General features: G+C 38.0%; 2 protein-coding genes across 5 annotated transcripts in view; both read right to left on the bottom strand.

Annotated features, from left to right (window-relative positions):
* Window positions 1–20610, bottom strand: part of LOC129726875 (protein tramtrack, beta isoform) — a 95948-nt gene that overhangs the window by 19556 nt on the left and 55782 nt on the right. The gene's annotated exons all lie outside the window — the stretch shown is intronic.
* Window positions 3886–7211, bottom strand: LOC129729325 (uncharacterized). Its single transcript, XM_055687835.1, has 2 exons — window positions 5265–7211; window positions 3886–4212 (listed from the first exon to the last, which is right to left on the bottom strand). The coding sequence occupies exons 1-2, from the start codon at window positions 7209–7211 to the stop codon at window positions 3886–3888; spliced, it is 2274 nt and encodes a 757-aa protein (XP_055543810.1).

The following is a 20610-nucleotide window of genomic DNA, read 5'->3' as shown; positions in this document are numbered from 1 at the left end:
TACTGAACCCAGTTTATCAGACCATAGACACATCAGATTTGACAACAAGGCTACCCCTTTGAAAAGGAATCAGGAATCAAAACCAATTGAAACTGTTTTAAAATTTTGCGTAGCATTTGAACACATTTTTTTATTTTTTATTTTTTGTCATAGTTTCATATTTGCTACGTAGCTTGGCTTGATACCCCCTCCCCTCCCCTCGACACATTTCGTCACAAAACTGAAAACCCCCCCGCCCCCTCTCGATTGTACGTCATTTATGGATGTTCCCTTACGTAAGCATCCCGGCCTATCAATCGTTCAACTTTTTGTCACAGCTCCGATGATCCTGTTAACGGATTAACTCGTTCTGGAAACTCTTGCATATTTTTCTTTGGTAATCTTCGTACGCTTGGTGCGGTAGAAAATTGTTATAGGAGAACTGCTCCATCATTCATCTCATTAAGTCGATATTCACGAAGAACGCACGGATTAAACACCAAATTTCCACGAACAAATAAACTAAATATGCTTACTTGCTCTTATGGAATCGTTTAGCATTGCATATTTAGTAAAATTAGCTATCCTGAATTTTGTAAAACAAACCATTTTTCACAGCGCTTCCGTATCCATCTCAAAACTTGAATCACTGCCCAATTATTCATCTCGCGACGCCCCCATATTAATCACACTGTTAATCATGAATGAATCACATTATTATGAATGAACGTAGCCGCAGCCCGTCATAGTAGGTTACATAGATATCCGCTGTAGTTGTTTACGTGAAAAATTGGTAACCTAGGTACCCAGCAGACCAGAAGTTGTATAAGGATGTTAATTTTTAGTCGCAGTCGCATGCAAAGTTATACAAAATCGTAACCATTTTTTTTACAATGTACGTATATGGCCTCCAGATTTGTACACATAGGCGCATTTCATGCATCTTATATGGTCATTTTTTACCAAGTAAGGGTTCACTTAACAGAATTGAGTGCGAGTTAAATTAACAAATTTGTTTGCTGGGTAACCACTACATTGCTGTAGATTTATGTCAATTGTGTCGGAACAATTCAACATTTTCAGTATGATTTTTTCGTATTAGCAGAAACTGATTTGGCAACTTTTGATTTTCTTCAATGCAGTGAAAACAGATGGAAATACATACAGTTGAAATTTAGGAATTGTAGAAATTTATCTCATATACAGTCATGGAGAAAATAATAAATACACTTGCAGTTTTGGATAATTTTTCGTATTTGCGCACTGATTTTAATTGTTGTATGATGTTATGTTACGTCATTATGATTAAAGAGGCACGGAGAAATGACTGGAGAAATTTGTTTGTCGGTGATTCCGAAATTTTTTTTCGTGAGTTAGTGTTTTTAGAGTGGCGACAAAAATAAATACACTATTGAAATATATGTACATGTTAACGAAAATGTTCGAATGGACTGTATTATCACGAGTAGTATAAAAACACAACCGAGCGCGTTCAATACTCATCTACTTCAGATTTATTCATCCTCTCTCTCTCTGTCGCATTAATGATCTTACACTCTAAGTTGAATAACTCTAAAAACTCTAAATTAAATTAATGAAAACGCTCCAACATCTTCCCGGCCATTGAAATGAGAACATTTCAATTAAACCCTTTTTTCTCCATCCATAGGTAACAAACATATATTCTTTACAGCTCGTTTAATCGTCGAATCTTTTGTACGCAAACTAACAACTCGAACGTGACCATCCCTGCCAGGATGTAGTTCAGTAATTCGCGCCAAATTCCACTGCAATGGTGGCAGATTGTCGTCTACAAGTAATACCAAAGAACCCACTTGAAATTTGTGAATCTTGAAGTCCTTCTGTCGCTGTTGCATTTCCTGAAGATAATCATTTGACCAAGTTTTCCAAAATGACTGTTTGATGATCTGCAGCATTTGCCATCGCGAAAGTCTACCAATGTTGAGATGTGCGTAAGATGGCTCAGCAATGGCTTGGAATTCCCGTCCAATAATAAAGTGCCCAGGTGTTAAAGTGGTAATGTCATTAGGATCATCTGAAGAAGGCGTCAATGGTCTCGAGTTGAGAATCGCCTCTATCTGCACTAAGACCGTGCTGAACTCTTCGTATGTTAAATTATGTGCAGCTAAAATTGGTCGTAGATGAAACTTTACCGACTTTACCCCAGCTTCCCATATCCTTCCAAAATGAGGGCTTCGGGGAGGGATCAAAGACCATTCAATGTTTCGTAATACGCAACACTCGTTTAATTTTCTCTTATGCACTTCTGTACCGAAAAAATTTGCTGAATGATTTAACTCATTATTGGCACCTCTTCTTCCTCAAACCTCTTCTTCCTACAAATCTTTGCAGTGCTCCCAAAAACGCCTCCGTAGAAAGACTCGAAACGGCTTCAAGGTGAATAGCTCTTACGGCCATACACACAAATAAACACACATGTCCCTTCGTCAACACCGGCTTTCTAATAGAGGCCAACGATTTTAAATTAAAAGGTCCAGCGAAATCAATTCCAACAACTTCAAAAACATGACTTGGCTGCACTCTATACTCCGGTAAATCACCCATCAGCTGCGTGGCTCGTTTTGGACATAATCTATAACATGGTGTACACTGGTGTATAATCTTCCGAATCGTAGCCTTCGCCCGTAACGGCCAAAATTGCTGTCGAATTACTGCAAGTAATGAACGTTGTCCAATGTGTAAATTACTTCTATGCAGGTAACGAATTAAAGCCAGCGTGCTATCGTATCTAATAGCAGCATATTTAATGCGTCCACCTACACGGAGAATCTTATCATTTTCGTCGAAAAAAGGATTTAGGCATTTCAGTGGCTGTTCAAAATATTTCTCTTCCTTCAAAGCCCTTATTTCAGCAGCGAAGCATTCATTTTGAACCAGTCGTACAATAAGTAACATCGCTCGGTTCATTTCGTCAGCTGTAAGTAACCCCTTTGTAAGGACTTCTCTTCCGCTCCTGATATAATCGGTATAACGAACAACGTAGGCCATGCTGCGCTGCATAATCGAAAATCTGCTGATTGTGTCAAACATTTTCATTCTCTTTGGCTGTCTCGAACATACAAGAACTGTTTTTCGAAGCTCTGGTAAATCTACATCGGAAACTAAGGGAGGCAACGATAGCTCACAATCAGCCTGATTCAAGATCGATGGACCGCTCCACCACATCTCAAGATTCGGTAACAATTGCGGTTGAACACCACGCGAAATCAAGTCTGCGGGATTCGATTTGGAAGGAATGTAACGCCAAATGTACTCATCAGTTAGAGATTGAATCAACTTCACGCGGTTAGCAACAAAAACCTGTAATGCTTCCGGAGATTTTTGTATCCAGCACAGGACGATTTGTGAATCACTCCAGAGAATAATGGAGGAAAACTTCACTTCCAGCGCTTCAACTATTTTTGCAACTAAGCGGGACAACATTAATGCTGCCTGCAACTCCGCTCTCGGTGTTGTAAATTTTTTTCCACTCTTCTGTTTTTTCGGTAAGATACGTGACTTACTACAAATTAGTTTCATTTTAGCTTGGCCGTCATTCATAATTGAACGTGCGTAGAGGCTAGCACCGTATGCCAGATCAGACGCGTCTGCGAAACCGTGCAGCTCTAAATTCAAAGGTTTTCCACTCAGTACACAACGTGGTATCTTGATGCCTTCAACATGTTCCAGTTGATCACGAAACTCTAACCAGAAGCTCGCAAGTGCGTGTGGAAGCACTTCATCCCATTTTAAGTGAAGCATCCAAACTTCCCGCATCACTAGTTTCGCCGTCGTCAAAACTGGACATAGAAAGCCGAGTGGATCAAAAATCCTCGAAATTTCGCTAAGCAAAATTCTTTTAGTTAACTGTGATGGCTGCGACACCTACATCTTGGGCAAAGAAATCGTAAAGTTGTCGGTCCTTGGCTCCCAAGCGATTCCCAACGTCTTCATTAACATATTGATTTCTGGATCGTCGATTTTATTTATTGTTTCTAGTTTGTCCTCAGGTACCACTTGCAGTACAGCAGATAAATTCGAGCACTCCTTATGAACATCGAATCCACCACTATGCAGCATATCCCTAACCTGCTGCAATAGTTCGATTGCTTCTTCTTCCGAATCAGCCCCTGAAAGCATATCGTCGATGTAGAAAGAATTTTTTACTGCCTTTGCCGCCAGCGGATATAGTTGTTCCTCGTCATCAGCAAGCTGTCGTAATGCCATTGTTGCCAGAAACGGCGATGAAGCTAGTCCGTATGTGACCGTTCGCAGATTATAAATCCTCAATTGCTGGTCTCTAGATTTCCTCCAGAAAATCCTTTGGAAACAAGTATCATTAGGATGGACCTCTACCTGTCTACACACGCAAAAGTTGGAGTGTGCGTAACCAGATCATTTATGAGCGAAATTAGCGCATTTCCTGATTAAAATTGGAACCAGTACAACGCATGTGCGTTGGGCATAACGCATTTGATGCTCTAGCGTATTTTGAATGTATTGCGCAGCTCCAAACCACTACACTTATAAAGCATCAGCCGATTTTCAGAAGGTTGGCATCATTAAAACAGTGCAACCAGCAATCAATACTGATAAGTTTGGTACTGACTCCATTGAAGAAATTATTGTCTGATCGATTCACTTTCATGAATCAGGTCATTTGAAAACATCATTCAATCATTAACAATAAACAAAAACATGAGATTAGTCCAAAACATTTTGCATTTAATTATGACTCTGGTTTCATTCACATGCATTCGGTTCTGCGTTACTGGCACCAGCGTCAATAACTTCCGCGGCAACAAGGCTCGCTATTGGCTGTTTCGGTTGCTGACGATTTTTAGGGATGCACGAGCCGTTGATACGCACCGGCTCGCGAAAGTAAAGAACGGTTTTTTGAGCGCCTCGAAACTGATCGTTCGCCCGAAGCCGAAGTTTACCGAGACATTACGATTTTTGTGTATATGATACATATTCTGATTTTCTTCTCTGTCAATGTATTCCTTGTACAACTTTTGCGTTATGCGTATCACGCATTGGTTGTGCGAAGTCAGAGCAAATTCTGTGCGAATTGAAAGGACACATTGGATGATTAAAGCTTGAACTTTTGGGTGCATTTTTGGTATATCAGCACTCAACGCATATCGAAACGAACGAAATTTCAGGAGGATAGATATTAAATCATTCTTTATGGTAGGACCAACAATTTGCGCTTGATTAATTGAAACACCACTCGATGATTCAGCTGAGCCGTCAAAAACTACCCGTAACTTTGTGGTAGTACTCGTTGGCTTTAGCACACAGTGGTGTGGGCGGTAAAAGGCATCTGAAGGCATTTCGTCAACCGAAGCTGTAACTTCTGCCATATGATTCATCTGTTTGTACTCTCTCATAAAGGCAATGTACTGCGTCTTGAGAGATAAATCTCTGTCCAATCGTCGTTCCACAGCCAAAAACCTTCTCTTGGCCATCTCTCGAGGATCGCCTAACTGTTCTTTAGCCGAGTTGAAAGGCAGTCGAACAACGAATCTGCCATGATCATCACGTCGATGTGTATCCAAAAAATGTGCAACACAAGAATCTTCCGAGGAATATTCATTTACCGGCCTCTCATCGTAAGAGTCGAAATGCCAAAATTTTTCAAGCAACTTACCCACATCGTTTTCTGTTAAAGTTCCACATAAAGCTTGCCCAACACCAACGTGATTGGTTGGAATAACACCGCTAACAATCCAACCGAGCTGAGTTTCCTGCACTGCCGGCATATGATCTTCCATATTCAACTGTCCACCTTTGATCAACTTGAAGAACAAACCAGATCCAATCAGGATTTCGACCTGACCGGGCACATTAAATGATGGATCCGCTAACTCGATGTTATCAGGAATCTTCAGTCGCGTTGGATCGATGCATTGTACTGGAAGTTTTCCTGTTATTTTATTCACCACCAAAAATTCCAAGCATGGTGAAACATATTCCTTTATTCTGGATTTGATTCGAGCGTGTACCTTGAACTGAATCGTCATTCGGTTACCACCAATTCCGATAATGGTGTAATTGCTTCGCTTCTGTTTTAATCCAAGTTTCAACACAAGTGCCTCGGTGATGAAATGCTTATGTGAAGCTGAATCTATCACAGCCCCGCATGTTGATGATTTAGTACCAGGGCCAATGATAGTCGCTACCGCCGTGGCCAGTAATGTATCCTGTTCATCTTCAACGTTCGAACATAAAACAGAACCGGTAGTGTTTGATGATGCTGATGACGTATTGGCTTCAGAATTAGCTTTGGGAGCTTCTTTTTTCGTTGTAGGATTTGTCTTAGTTTCAGTTTCAGTAGATTGTGCGTCTTCGGGATGTAGTATCGTGTGATGACGTTTAGCACATTTTTTACAGTTATGCTCTGATTTACATTTACCGGTTATATGGCCCTTCTCAAGGCAATTGAAGCAGGAACCACTCTTGCGAAGGGATGCATATTTATCGCTAAGGTTTGCGCCTTTGAATAATTCACACCTCCACAACTCATGATCTTCTCTACAATGCGAACACTTCCCAGTGGCAGCCACAAGACTATGTATCTTAGGCTCAGCCTTCCCTATAGGACGAATTTGTTTCACAATTTCGGTTGGTTTACTGCATCGGCTAATCTTCTCATAAACACGGCAACGCTCTTTTAAGAAATCCATTGTAGAACTGTACTTCGCCAAATCTCCCTTAGTCTGACTAAGTTCCCAAGCCTTTCGCGTCTCGATGTCGAGTTTTTTCGATAAAATGTTAAGCAGCATTACCTCACCAAGACCCTGAACAGGAAGCTCTAAGTTTTTCAGGGCGTCAACATGTTTACAACACGTATCAATAATTTTGCGCAATGCGTTCGCATTTTCTTTGATCATTGCTGGCATGTTAAAAATCGCGTCGATATGCTTGTCGACTATGACCTGTTTATCCTCATATCTCTCTTTCAGCGTTTTCCAGGCAGCATTATAATCGTTATTGTTTATGATGTCCTGGTCGATAATGCCAGCTGCAGCTCCCACCAATGCGTTCCGTAAATGGTACAGCTTGATGGCTGGTGTTTCGGTGTGATAGCGATCCACTACGTTCTCAAACATATTTTTGAAAGCAAACCAGTTTTCGTATTTACCATCGAAAGTTGGTAACGGAGCCTTCAATGGTGGAATATACGGCTGAACATTAGCTGGTAACATAGCAGCTTTGTCGATTTCAGATCTTCACCGCCGCTACTTCAATTTTTTCTGTTAACTGCACAACAACATCGCAATAAAGTTTTTCAAATTCAATGAATCTCATTTCTTCTGAAGCTCGGGTATCTGCAGTAACATTAAGACTATATATCTGATCCTGTAATGCGTTTTATTCGATATATGCACTTTCCACCATTTTCAAATGTAATTGCAGTAAATGCCTGTTTTTCGGTTCGTCCATTTCTGCGAGCGCCACTAATACACGCTGGACTTTCCTTTCAACTGTTTCTTTTTTAATAACAAGCACTTTTAAGCCGTCTTCCATTTTTCTTCGATTGTCCTTTTCTTTTTGTTGGTTTAACTGGTCACTAACTGATAACGTTACCGATGCTCCAGCTCCGTTTTCACCGTTGTTTTCAACTTTATCTTTCTTCGGTGTCTTGTTTTTATTTTTCTGGTTTGGTGTTCGTGCGGTCGCCATCTTTTTTCTGTTCTAGAAAGTTCCAACAATGTCGTCGTTTCCGCTGCTGCGAAATCAAAAGGATTCGTGGCTTGACGCCATTTTGTCGAATTTAGTTCACACTTCTTTCTGACGAAATAACACCTTTTTATAACGAATTCACGCTTTCCACGCTAGGAGAGGTGATCAACATCACTTTTCTCGATTCTGACCCTTATCCGGCGGAGTAGGACCAAAATGTTAACGAAAATGTTCAAATGGACTGTATTATCACGAGTTGTATAAAAACATAACCGAGCGCGTTCAATACTCATCTACTTCAGATTTATTCATCCTCTCTCTCTTTCTCTGTTGCATTAATGATCTTACACTCTAAGTTGAATAACTCTAAAAACTCTAAATTAAATTAATGAAAACGCTCCAACAATACAAAACAATCCAAATTAGCTTTATTTCTCTACATATCGTTGGAAAAGTGACCTTTAACGTTACAAAACTCACTTTCAAAATTTTGTGGCTTGAAGATGAATTTCAAACGAAAATATAAAATTATTAGTTTGACCAGCGCAGACTCCTAGTTTTAATCCTTTAGAAATTCTGTGGAAGATTGGGAAAGTCTGGGTTGCAAAGCATCATCCAAAGAATAAAACAGACTTATGGAACGTCGGACAGGCAGCGTGATATGCTAGCTCAGCTTCTACTCGTGAAAACCTGGGGGTAAACATTCCACGAAGATTGAATATGGCTTTACAAAACAAAAAACAGGCCACAAAGTTTTGAAAGTGAGTTTTGTAACGTAAAAAATCACTTTGCTAACAATATGTAGAGAAATGAAGCTAATTTGGATTGTTTTGTATATTCATTTCAATAGTGTATTTATTTTTGTCGCCACTTTAAAAACACTAACTCATGCAAAAAAATTTTGGAATCACCGACAAAGAAATTTCTCCAGTTATTTCTCCGTTCTTCTTTCAAAAAGAGTGTCGGCAGATCATAATGACGTAACATAACATCATACAACAATTAAAATCAGTGCGCAAATACGAAAAATCATCCAAAACTGCAAGTGTATTTATTTTTTTCTCCATGACTGTATTTCTGCTAATTCAAGCTTGTTTTGGAAAATTTGAGGTGAACATTTAAAAGAGGTAAGTGATTGAATCAAATGAGTTTTCGAGTGCAGATGCCCGACTATAATATTAAATTTAGTTCTTTTAAGTGAGTTTTCGAGGATTATACTTTATTAGGAATCTAGAGTGAACTAAGAAGAATCCATTCCATAGATTAGCAGATTGGTTTAAGAAGAAAATATGCGCTTTTTCCTATTTTCAATTGTGTTTTCATGTTGTTTGAGATGTATATATGAGCTGAGATGAATAATGGAGCAGTTCCCCTATCTAATTATGGTATTGGTATTATTAATTAACTAAAAATTTTATTCGAATTTCCCAATTCAATGATAGTCTCCACTGCCATATGATGACTACCAACTTCGAAATCGAGGACTTTCGATAGAGTATACGCGAGTACATAAAACCCTGTCCAAGGATCACACGAACGGCTTAGGCAGGTTAAAACAGGATAACGGTAGGGTAGGGAACATATTTTAGGCAGCTTTAGGAGCCGCCTGTATATTGAGAAGAGACACTTGAAATGTAGTGAAATACAAACATGAATAAATTAATTTGTTCGTAATCTTTCTTTTTGTCAGCACTTATTTTCAGATTGAACATACACATGCGAATAACATGAAATAAATATGTTTCAAATATACCGTGCTGGATCGAAATCCGTACACCTAAGCACATGATAATCTTCGACGGTCAATAGAAAATCAAGAAATCACATATTGCTTTAAACTGACATGTTTACTTATAGATCTACTTGTATTTTATCACTGTTTTCAAGCAAAATGATTAAAATCACTCCGAAACTCGAAAAAAATATCTTCAAATAGAACATGTTTTGAATCTAAATCCGTACACAGTTTTTTGTCTGAATCAAAACCCGTACACTTTTGAATCGAAATCCGCACACACGCGATATAGACTGGATCTAAGTCCATACAGCAATGAATTAAAATCCGTATAGATATAGAAGTACAAAAATGTACATTTTTTATTTATAATTTATCTTTTAATCTAAGAAAATATATATTTCGAGGATTAATTGGTTCCAAAAGTTTCACACGGTTTTCTATTTTTTTTTATCAGCTGAAATAGTGCAATTTTCGTAGCGTTTCGTTGCGGTACCCCTTGTCGTAGTAATCGGAACGCCGGAACCTTTCGAAGCTTCCCGGTACGACTTTACCTTGCGCACCTCAGTCACAGCTCTTTCTAAATTGATTGCCGTATATTTATACTTGTTATCTTCCATTATATGCTGAAAACAAGAAGAAAGATCAACAATATAGGCATGATACACACGCTGTACGGATTTCGATACAAGCAATTAACAAGGATCACAATCCGTACGGCACAGTTTTTGTTGAATAAATACAATTTACACTATTTACCAGACAATATACAGCTCGAAAATGACAAAGACTTACCTTTTCCATCAATTTCAAAAAGATTCACAGAGTAAAACACTTATATCCCACTTGAAAAACGTTTTTATCTGAAGAACGTTTCCTTAGTAAATTCTCTAACGATACAACGAAATGACAGCTGAAACCGATACACGATTGATTTTTCATTTTTAATATTTTTATTTCATGGCCTACTGGCGCATAGTTTAATTTAACAGAAGGTCAACAGCTCAACGGACATGTACATGTAACTATCATATGAATTTTCATTTTTATAATGCTTAAAACTGAAGAAAAACAACAAGGTGTACGGATTTCGATACTGTACGGGTTTCGATCCAGCACGGTATGACGCGAAATTATTTTTTGATCGTGGTATAATCGAAACGTCACTGTACTCATATATAGGTTGGACTCGATTATAAATATATAGACTCGATATATCATTCGTTAAAATATAATTTTTGATTCAATTGTTTAGAGTAAGATTTTTGCTTCTATATCGAATATGACTTGCTTTTCATAACTATTGAACCACATGTACAATCATGATAATTCGTCAGTTTACCCTTAACTAGCCCGTTCATCTGAAATCAGTATTGTTCAAATCGGTTGTGTAGTTTCTTAGATAATATGTATTAGGGTGGGGAATCGTTATATGAAAAAAAAACGAAACTTGATAGCAGAAAGCCAGAACCAAGTTTTTTTTGTTCTATTTGGGGCTCCAAACAATCCTGAATTTATTGGAAGTCGATTGTTTTTGTCTCCGCTTGGCGCATTGCATTTTAAATTTATATGAAGATTTGTATGGAAAAAACAATTTTTTTGCATTTTCCATTCTAAAGAGCTCAAAAGGGCTCAAACCATAGGTTTCATGACTTCAAATGGTAGGTTTTTTGACGCCTAACAACTTGCCAACACTGCCAGTGTACCGGCGTCAGTCAGATTTCCATAAGAAGTAACCTCTGAAACACGTTGTAGATTCTATTTACGCCTAGAATATTGATAAATTTGTTCGTTGCTTGGTCCACCTGAGTGTATAAACTCGTAACGACAGGTTACCTCTGATGGGAATCCTACTGACGCCAGTACATTGGTAATGTTGGCAGAAAAGAAGATTTTCTGCACTTAAATCGGCACAGCTATACTGCCGCTCATGGCAAGTCCGTCCCAATTGCATTTTTGTCATTTTTGAGTTTAGTTATGGAATCAACTCCATTTAATATCTACTTTCGATAAAACAAATATTTTTGAATACTTCGTTCTGAGGAACTATGAAAAAATAGCAAGTCGGTTTGTCCCATAGCAAAAGTGATCGCAACTCGGTCCCATTGCAAAAATCTTCGCAATTTAACCCCACAGCCAACAATGATTTTAAAAAATGTGATATTTACCACAAATTATGGACTTCAGGTTTAGAATTGGATGTACCAAGTGATATTCGATAGGAGGTTTGATTGAATTTTACGCGTTCTACATCGTGTGGCACTAGCTGATAATACAATGTTTTCTTAAAGACAAATTTTCCACCAGTAGCTTCTTTCAGCTGTTGTTTGTTGACAGTGAACCTAAAGGTGTGTCACTGTATTGTTTCTTTAGTAAATACTACTTTTCGTATTTTATGTAAAGATGTGGTTAAGAATTGTTCAATTATTGTCGTAAATTTCGTTTTGAAGAATTTGTCAGTTATACCAAATACTTCGGTACGCTACTTAGCTGTTTTTTAACGGAGCAAACATTTTCCTAAGCTATGGGTGTACTTTCATATTTGCTACGTGGAAGCTGTCCGCCGTCACGAACGTGTGACCGCTCTCAGGGAAATTAAGAACAAGTTCCTATACCTAAACTGATTTTGAATTTATCAGTAGTATCAAATGTAAAAACAAAATCTTATTTTATTTTGAGCGACGCAGTTGGTACATTGTGTTATGCTTCTCACAAAAAAACTTGTTTAATGAAGCACGAGAGAAGGTCATTTATGAATTTACCAGCGACCGCCATCGATTAACAGTAGTTTGTTTTTCATCACCGGTCGTAGCTGGCTATGGGACTGACTTGCTATCATTCTGGCTTCGTACCGTAAAAGTAATCGCATGTGAGTCCCAGCTTATGATTTTTAACAAATTTTCATCAAATTTCGGTGTTTATGCAAGTTTTATGATGCAAAAGTGTTAGATTGTCATTGCAGTACTAAATTCTGTTGATGGTTTTGATTGAAAAAGCATTTAAGTGCAAAATTTCACCTAAAGTGTTACGATTTTCAATTGCTGTTTTCTCGTCAGCACCAAAATGCAAATGGGACGGACTTGCTATGAGCGGCAGTATAGCTCTTCTTAGGGACATTCTAGCTCTTCAGTGTCTTTTGCAAAGTTGTTAGGCATCTAAAATACTATACTTTAACATAGTGTAGTGCATTATTAGAGCATTATTGAGCTCTCTAGAAAGGTAAATGCAAAAAAGTAGGTTTTCCCAAATGAATTTTCATACAAATTTGAAATGCAATGCGCCAAGCGGAGACAAAACCAATCGACTTCAGGTAAGTTTAGGATTGTTTGGGACACCAAAAGGAACCAAAAAAACTTGGTTTCGTGAAAATCGATCACTTTTCCCCACCCTAATATGTATATGTATATTTTCGATATCAAGATGACGTCCAGAATCCAAATATTCATGTCCGGCGCAAATTTTTAAATCGTACATGGCGGATTACAATTTCTGGAAAGGCTACTAGAATACAGAAGAAGGCTTGAACGTAATATTGAAACGTTGTTTTGAAATCAATTCCACGATATCTGCTTTCTGTCAAGCTGTGTAAAACTGAGTAAAATGGTTAAATAATGTCAATATTTCTAGAAAGAGAACTATGTTCAGAAAATGACAACGGGCGTCTAACGCTATTTTCAAATTCAAGAGATAAATATTCAAACACTCCCTGATATTAGGTTCATGGGTCAGAGCTGACTCCCAGAAACCGAAAATTGGTGTCCGAACGTTTGGCAAAGTGAGGGTTGTTTTTCTGCATTGGAAGATATTCAAAACTTGAGGAAAATGTGGAGATGTCCCCGTATCTCCAAATTGTTAATTAATTAATTCATGAAGACTGATTGTTTACACAAAAAAGTAAAACGAGAAGACATAGCAAGCAATAATTTTGACGTAGGACTACGTCTTTGTTTTCTATACTAGATTACACTTTGTGAAAGATTTCAAACGGTTATAGCAAGCGAACGACTTAATGCATCTTAGTCATTTATGTGTCGGTGGATAGATAAAATGTGTAACAATTTTTTGATATTATGTTCAACATTGTTGCTTTACTGCTTAATGGTGGAAAAAGGTGAAAAGTTCCAAGGTCAAGCTTTCCCATACATTTCCCTTGTTCTTGGCTTGCTTCCCAAGCACAGATAACAATAACATGGACGAAATAAATTCCACTGCCTACATATTTTGACTCAACAAAGTGTTTTGGTTTGTTTGTCTTTGTCTAAGCTGCGTGGCCACGCCTTAATGGTAAAAATCTACGCTGAACTCGATACAAAAGACTGCGTGTGGAAAATTCAGCTTCAGTTTAGTTTGTTCCACAATAGCGAGTGCGGTGCAGCTGTTAAGCTTTGCGACATTGAGAAACGAGAGCTGCATACGAGTCAACTTCCAGGCACCGCGGAGCATGTTACCTGTATTCTGCACACGGCAGCAACAGTTACCATCGTACGCTGCAGGATATTTTGCTGGCACAGCTGCTGGAGGGCACAGCGGAGAGCAAATTTTATACGCGGCCAACAAAATAATCGATGCTACCGGTGGTGGTGTGATCATCAGCATTCTGTAGCTACATTTCGAGCTGAAGATTATGAAATCGGTTCTTTTCAGAACTATTAGATAATGAAGATAAGAGTTATGAGAATTTTCACAACTACTACTAGTGTGAAATGTTCATCTATTTCTAAATAATCATTTTTACAATAACGACCAGGACGCACCAAAGATAAACGGTAGTGTTATCTATGAATAGTTTGTCACAAGATATAACCCTCATTTCAAGAATTTTCACACTGCTAAATTGAGTGATTTTCCGGTTTAATTGTTTGTTTGTGTTCACTCGAACACCGTTATCAGTCAAATATCAGCAACGAAAATTAGTTAATCTAAGAACCAGAGTGATTTTCGCATCGGGGAAGCAAAAACTTTCTTTTGATGCTTATGAAAATCACTCAGTAGTATTGAAGATGTATTGGTTTGTTTCTCTTTCTTTCTATAAGCTACGTGGCCACGCCTTAATGGTAAAAATCTACGCTGAACTCGATACAAAAGACTGCGTGTGGAAAATTCAGCTTCAGTTTAGTTTGTTACACAAAGGCGAGAGCAATGCAGCCGTTAAAGCTTTGCGACATTGAGAAACGAGAGCTGCATACGAGTCAACTTTTAGGCACCGCGGAGCATGTTACCTGTATTCAGCACACGGCAGCAACAATAACCATCGTACGCTGCAGGATGTTTTGCTGGCACAGTTGCTGAAGGGCACAGCGCAGAGCAAATTTTATGCGCGGCCAACAAAATATTCATGGTGCGATTTTCAGCGTTCTGTAACACGAATTTCTAACTGAATATTATGGAATCGGTTCTTTTCAGAACTATAGATGCTTGAAGATAAGAGTTATGAGAATTTTCGCAACTACTACTAGTGTAAAATTTTCATGTATTTATGCATCGTTAGTTTTAAAATAACGACTATCAAAAATAAACGGTAGTGTTACCTATGAACAGTTTAGCGCAGCATATAAAAATATTTAGTTTAGCATATATTATATATTTAGTCCTACGTCACCATTTCATACAACCCCTAGGGCTGTATACCTTGTAGTATTTACTAGGTATATGTACCCTTAGTGGAGGTAGTACCAATGGTTGAGGTAGTGCGATATAGAGAGTTTTTTCTTTTATTTTGAGTAAGACTGGCAAAAAAAGTATAATGCAACATGTCACTAGCTGAATACCGCTTGATTTTTAGTGTTTTCTTAAGCTGCATTCGATTTTATTTAAGGGATATTTATTAAGTTAAAAAAAAGTCTCATATAATTTTTATTACTTATTGTGTAGAAAACTCATCAATTTAAAGATTCATTAGCACTTAAATCGTTTTTGTTTGATTTAACCCCGTTTTTTTCAACTGCGCCATTATTGGTACACAGAAACACCGTTGCTCCCATATTGGAGGCATTCGAATGTTTACAAGTGTCAAACGAAAACAAATCGTTTACAGTTCAGATTTTCGAATATTCAGCGCATATACAGTGTTTGCGCAGCGAACAGGTTTTGAGCTATATCGTTACATCATCGCTGCAGGACAATGCCCTTTCTATTCACTACTTCTAAGCTACGAATAAAAACAACATTTCAAAGGACATTTCATTGACACTTGCACTGGAACAAAGGCCATTCAGCAGTCTATTCCACCAAGTTCATTCAACCGCATGGAAGAAGGTGAAAAAAGAGCCGAGAACTTTCTGCGACGCTATTAAACCGATATAAATACGGCACATTTACGCAAGTTAGTTTTCATCACATTCATTCATTAGTCATCAGTGAAGCATTCATCGTCATTCAAGCGATACAGGCTTGTTTTTCGGATAGTTCGTCAAAGTTATTTTGCTAGTGTAGCATTTACCTGCAAAATTTTGTGATTTCGTCAACCATCGCTGTATATTTCTCGAATAGAAAAGTAACAGACTACATACAGCGAATAGGAAGTGCAAAAAGAGAACACAACCGATGGCGGCGGCGGCGTGCTGCTCTGGATGGGATCCAGGTAGCCAATATCCTGAGATTGGAACTGTGCCTCAGTGGATGTATAATAATAAATTTGGTCAAGAGTGCGTCTTGAACTGTCCTACAGATCAGACGTTTTTTCGGTTGCTTGTGGACTGGTCTTTGACTGCCTATAGCTTCAAAGTTTGTGTTTTGTCAGTGTGTCTTTTAAAGATTACCTGAAAGTTATTTCCCATCAGTCTTTCTCAAGACTACCTACTTTTGAATTTAACATTTGTTTTAACTTTTTTCGTATCACCTGAAATGGCTGGACGGAAAAAGAAACCTCGCATCGCTGCGGGGAGGAAAAGAGAGGCATCTCTTTCTGACACATCGAGTGTCTGTAGTGACAATCCTTTTGATATTTTGCCTGAGCAAGAAGCTGGTGAAATGGAAGTTATTAATAATGAAACTATACAAAATATAAAATCTTTAAAAAAGGAGAAAGTTCCACCTATTGTGGTAACTATTTCTTCTGAATTTATTATATTCAAAAAGGAACTTTCAACGTTTGTTTCTGACGTTAAAGTTACCTATCAAATTGGCCGTAGAGGTGAATGCCGCTTATTAGCCGACTCAGTAAAGGGTCGTGATCGTCTTGTTCAGTATTTAACTGACAAGATGTACAAATTTTTTACATATGACACCAAGAACGCCAAGCCGTTCAAGGTTGTCTTGAAAGGTCTCACCAACGATCAAACCGTTGATGAGATCAAACTTACTTTAACAGAATTACTTGGCATAGCCCCAACCCAAGTAATTCTAATGAAACAAAAATCACGAGGCGAAAACAGTCAGAGAACTGGAATTTCCCTTGTTAATTATTTAATTCATTTTAACCGCAATGAGGTTAACAACTTAAAATTTTTTGAAAAAGCACATGCATTGTATAATGTGCGTGTAAAGTGGGAAATTTATAGGAAGTATGGTGGAGGTGAAAAGCATATCACCCAATGCCGTACTTGCCAACGTTATGGCCATGGTTCCAAATTCTGTAACATGGACCAAAAATGTCTTAATTGTGGTGACTCTTCTCACAAAAAGGACACATGTCCTGTGAAAGAGAGTAAAAATTTTCGCTGTGCGAATTGTAACGGCAACCATATGTCAAATTTTGAAGTAGAATACTTCTCTCAGGAAGTTCGGCTACATAGGGATGTGAAATGAAAATCTAAAACCGAAAAAAGTGAAAAATATGTCCAATTTCAAATGCTAATAAATCGGTTAGTATTCGATGGATTTCCTTCGTTCTTGCAGCAATAGATTGGAAAATCTTCTAAGATTCTTCCCAATATAAGATAATTGCAATTTTATTATTCACACTATTGTACTATTGAAAATAGTCAAGCCTTGTCAAAACGAAAAATTCGACCTCTGATTGGTCGTTATATGATTGCTTCCCAAGCACGGTCGACAGAATCATATACCTTGCAAGTGAAAACATACTATTTGGCCTATATAAGAGCCTGTTTCAGCCGAAGCCGCTCATAATAGTTCTAGACAGCGACAACAGCAGTCGTCCTTCCTTAGCAGCAGCACTAGCCCTGTGGTTGGTCAATACGTCTCAGGAGCAGCGCGGTTCTTCTCAGCGTGTGTCGCCAGACTGATATTATTCCCCCCGTGTTGGGGCAGCATGAAGATTGCCATCAGGAAATCCAATTTTGGAAATCAAAATGCCTTTTTCAAGGCAAATAAACAAGGTCATTGAAAGTTAATAATTTTTGACAACGCAAGCAAGATTTTGTGTTGGATCCTAGCAATTTAAATTTGTCGCACCCGTCTAATTTACTGAATGTGAAATAGCTTCCACAGTGCATGTTGTCCGTGTATCTTAATTCCTCCACTGTTAGGGCAGCTCAAAGGTTGTGATCAGCAACCCATTTTGAACCGCAAAATGCCTTTTTCAAGGCAAATAAACAAATAATTGAAGGTTAATAATTTTCTGGCGTCAACACAAGCAGACATTCTGTGCGGGATGCAATCAAATTCTGTTGTAGTTGTCTAATTTTTACTTTATTTAGTAAACCCCCCACTGTAGGGGCAGCGCGAAGGCTGCGATCAGCATAACCGACTTTGAATAGCAAACTGCCCTGTTAGACCGGATTCACAAAGACAGTTAGTTCGACTATGCAGAGCTAATATAAAGTCGATGCAATCAATCAGCATTAACAGAATTTCGTCGTCTCCCAGCTGCCAAGTTGCAACATGATGCAACACGCAACAGCGAGCAAACGAAATCGCTTGATGTTACAAACCGCAATAAGATACGGGTTAAAACCGTTGCGTGTGTGAGAGCACTGTCGTGTTTATTCGCTGGATACAAAAATCAAATGCGAATTGTGGAATAATTCCTTTAAAGAACATTAGGAAATGGTAAAACTGAACAGAAAGGCGTGGCCTATTTCGTAGCGCCCTTCGGCTATAAAAGAGTGTTTCTGAGAAAACTAGCTACATTCATTAGTCGGAAGGTGAGCTGGATGGACCGTCCACAACGTTGACAGCAGTAGCAGCAGATATCAGCACTCAGCAATAACAGACAATAGCAGCGTAGACAATGTGAAAACACCTTTCTATTGTGTTGGCCGCGCGCATTGAGCCTCTGCCAGGCTAAACGCGAAAAGCGGCGCGAACCGATTCGCCCGGCCGTAGGTTAATCGGCTATCGGCGTAACACAGAGATGCAATCAGCGTCATATCTGATTTTAAATTAAACAACTAACTGTCCTTTTTAGGACAACGAAACAAATGAATTGAAGATTTAATATTTTCTTGCTCTGAGCTTTAACCAAAAGTTAACTATCTTAATTTGAAATCACATGTACATATCGCCAGTTGAATTCAATACTGGCACAACTCAAAATTTTGCAGTTTTGAGTTATTGATGGCAAACGATGCTAAATACCGTCTGCCGGGTGAGATTAAGCCACGGGGGTGAGATTGAGCCAAAACGGGAAATGTTCGTATGTTAAATTACTTGAGATTTACAAAACCTAATACCTTAAATTCAATACTTTATGAAACATGACATATTTATTCACAACTTAAAATGGAATATAGATAATATCAGTGAACTGTTTCGCTTAAAGAATGTTTCAAAGTACAGGGTGAAAAACATGCGCAAATAACGTTATCCAAAAATGTCCCAGGAAAACCCGATCAAAAAATCACAAGAACTTACTGCTCAGTTGGTACGTTAGGATGTCGTCTCCAATGTGTTGAGGAAATATTATGCATTGAACCTGTGCCGGCTCAGAAAATAATGTTTTCCAAACTGTACACTCTTCGAGCCCTTTTGGGGTGAAATTGTGCACAGTGTACGGAATTCACATTCACGACAAAATTATATCAGTATACATCAAAACACTTGCATTGTTTACATAGGGTATGTTTTTTGTCCCCACAGCATAAGGTATGTTGTCTAGCTATGGTATTCTTTGAAATAATGACTAAAAGCTTGAGAAGCTTACTGTTCTCAATTGTTATATAGAAATTTTCAATTATTGATATTACTTATGGAATGTAGCAAAATTTTGTACACCAATTCTATACAAACAGATGACTTTTAAGAAAAGAAGGAGGGTTGTGGGTACGTTTCCAGAGGTATTAAGATCTCCAATGGAATATACAGTTGTCAATGACACATAATAATTAAAACGAAAAGTCTTCTCAAACTTCATGTCCTAACGTTTCCCCTTTTTAGGCTACCTGGAGACGCCACTATGTGTATAGAGACTGTCTATAAGCCACGTTCTCAACTAATTACTCTATGCATCAATTTGATCTAGCCATACATTTTTATATAATTCATATGGTGTATAGTTTCTGATCAACCCCTTAAAGCCCCTTAATAGTCCGCGTTGTTTATGGTCGTCCCTATACTTACTGTTTTATCATGTTAGTCATGTGGATTATTCGTAGACACACTACTGTTCATTTAACAGGTATTAAATTCAACTTTTTGTTTTGGGCACAATCTCACCCCATAGAAGGGGTGAGATTGAGCCAAAGTTCATGTATTTTTAGCAAAATTATAGTTTATTGTAACTCAACCATATTTGTTGTAGTTGATAACAAAACATTCTAGGATGCATTGGTGTATTTTGGATCGAATTCTTTGTTTAAATGTGTGCGTTAGAAGCTTAAGATCAAAAAAGCATCATTTTTTGGCACAATCTCACCCCGGATGACGGTACTATAAAGTTTCATCTCACAAAGACTTGTTTCAAAATTCACAATATTTCCAGATATATGAGTAGATGTGCCTTTATTGCACAAATCTAAAATACTCCTAAAAAGACCGAAAAATGAGGTTACAGTTCTTATAACTTGCTCATTACATGCACATGATATACCCAAACAAGTTCAATAAAAATGGGAAGTTTTATAGTGGGATTTTTCACGAAAATGAAAAAAGAAATTTTTGACGCAAATTTTCAAACGCGTTTTTTTCGAAACTCTGAATTTTGAGTTGTGCCAGTATTGAATTCAACTGACGATATACTCTGACTGTTGAAACTTGTTTGCGCCGCAAAGAGTTTGTACTTTTCCTGTTCAGTGAGGTCGTATTTATATGTGCAAACTGAAATTGAGTAGTACTTCAACTTCATT

This window comes from Wyeomyia smithii, chromosome 3, assembly GCF_029784165.1.
Source record: "Wyeomyia smithii strain HCP4-BCI-WySm-NY-G18 chromosome 3, ASM2978416v1, whole genome shotgun sequence".
In the NCBI taxonomy this organism is placed as follows: domain Eukaryota; kingdom Metazoa; phylum Arthropoda; class Insecta; order Diptera; family Culicidae; genus Wyeomyia; species Wyeomyia smithii.
The sequence above is the reverse complement of the archived record's forward strand: the minus strand, read 5'-3'. Positions and strand labels throughout refer to the sequence as shown.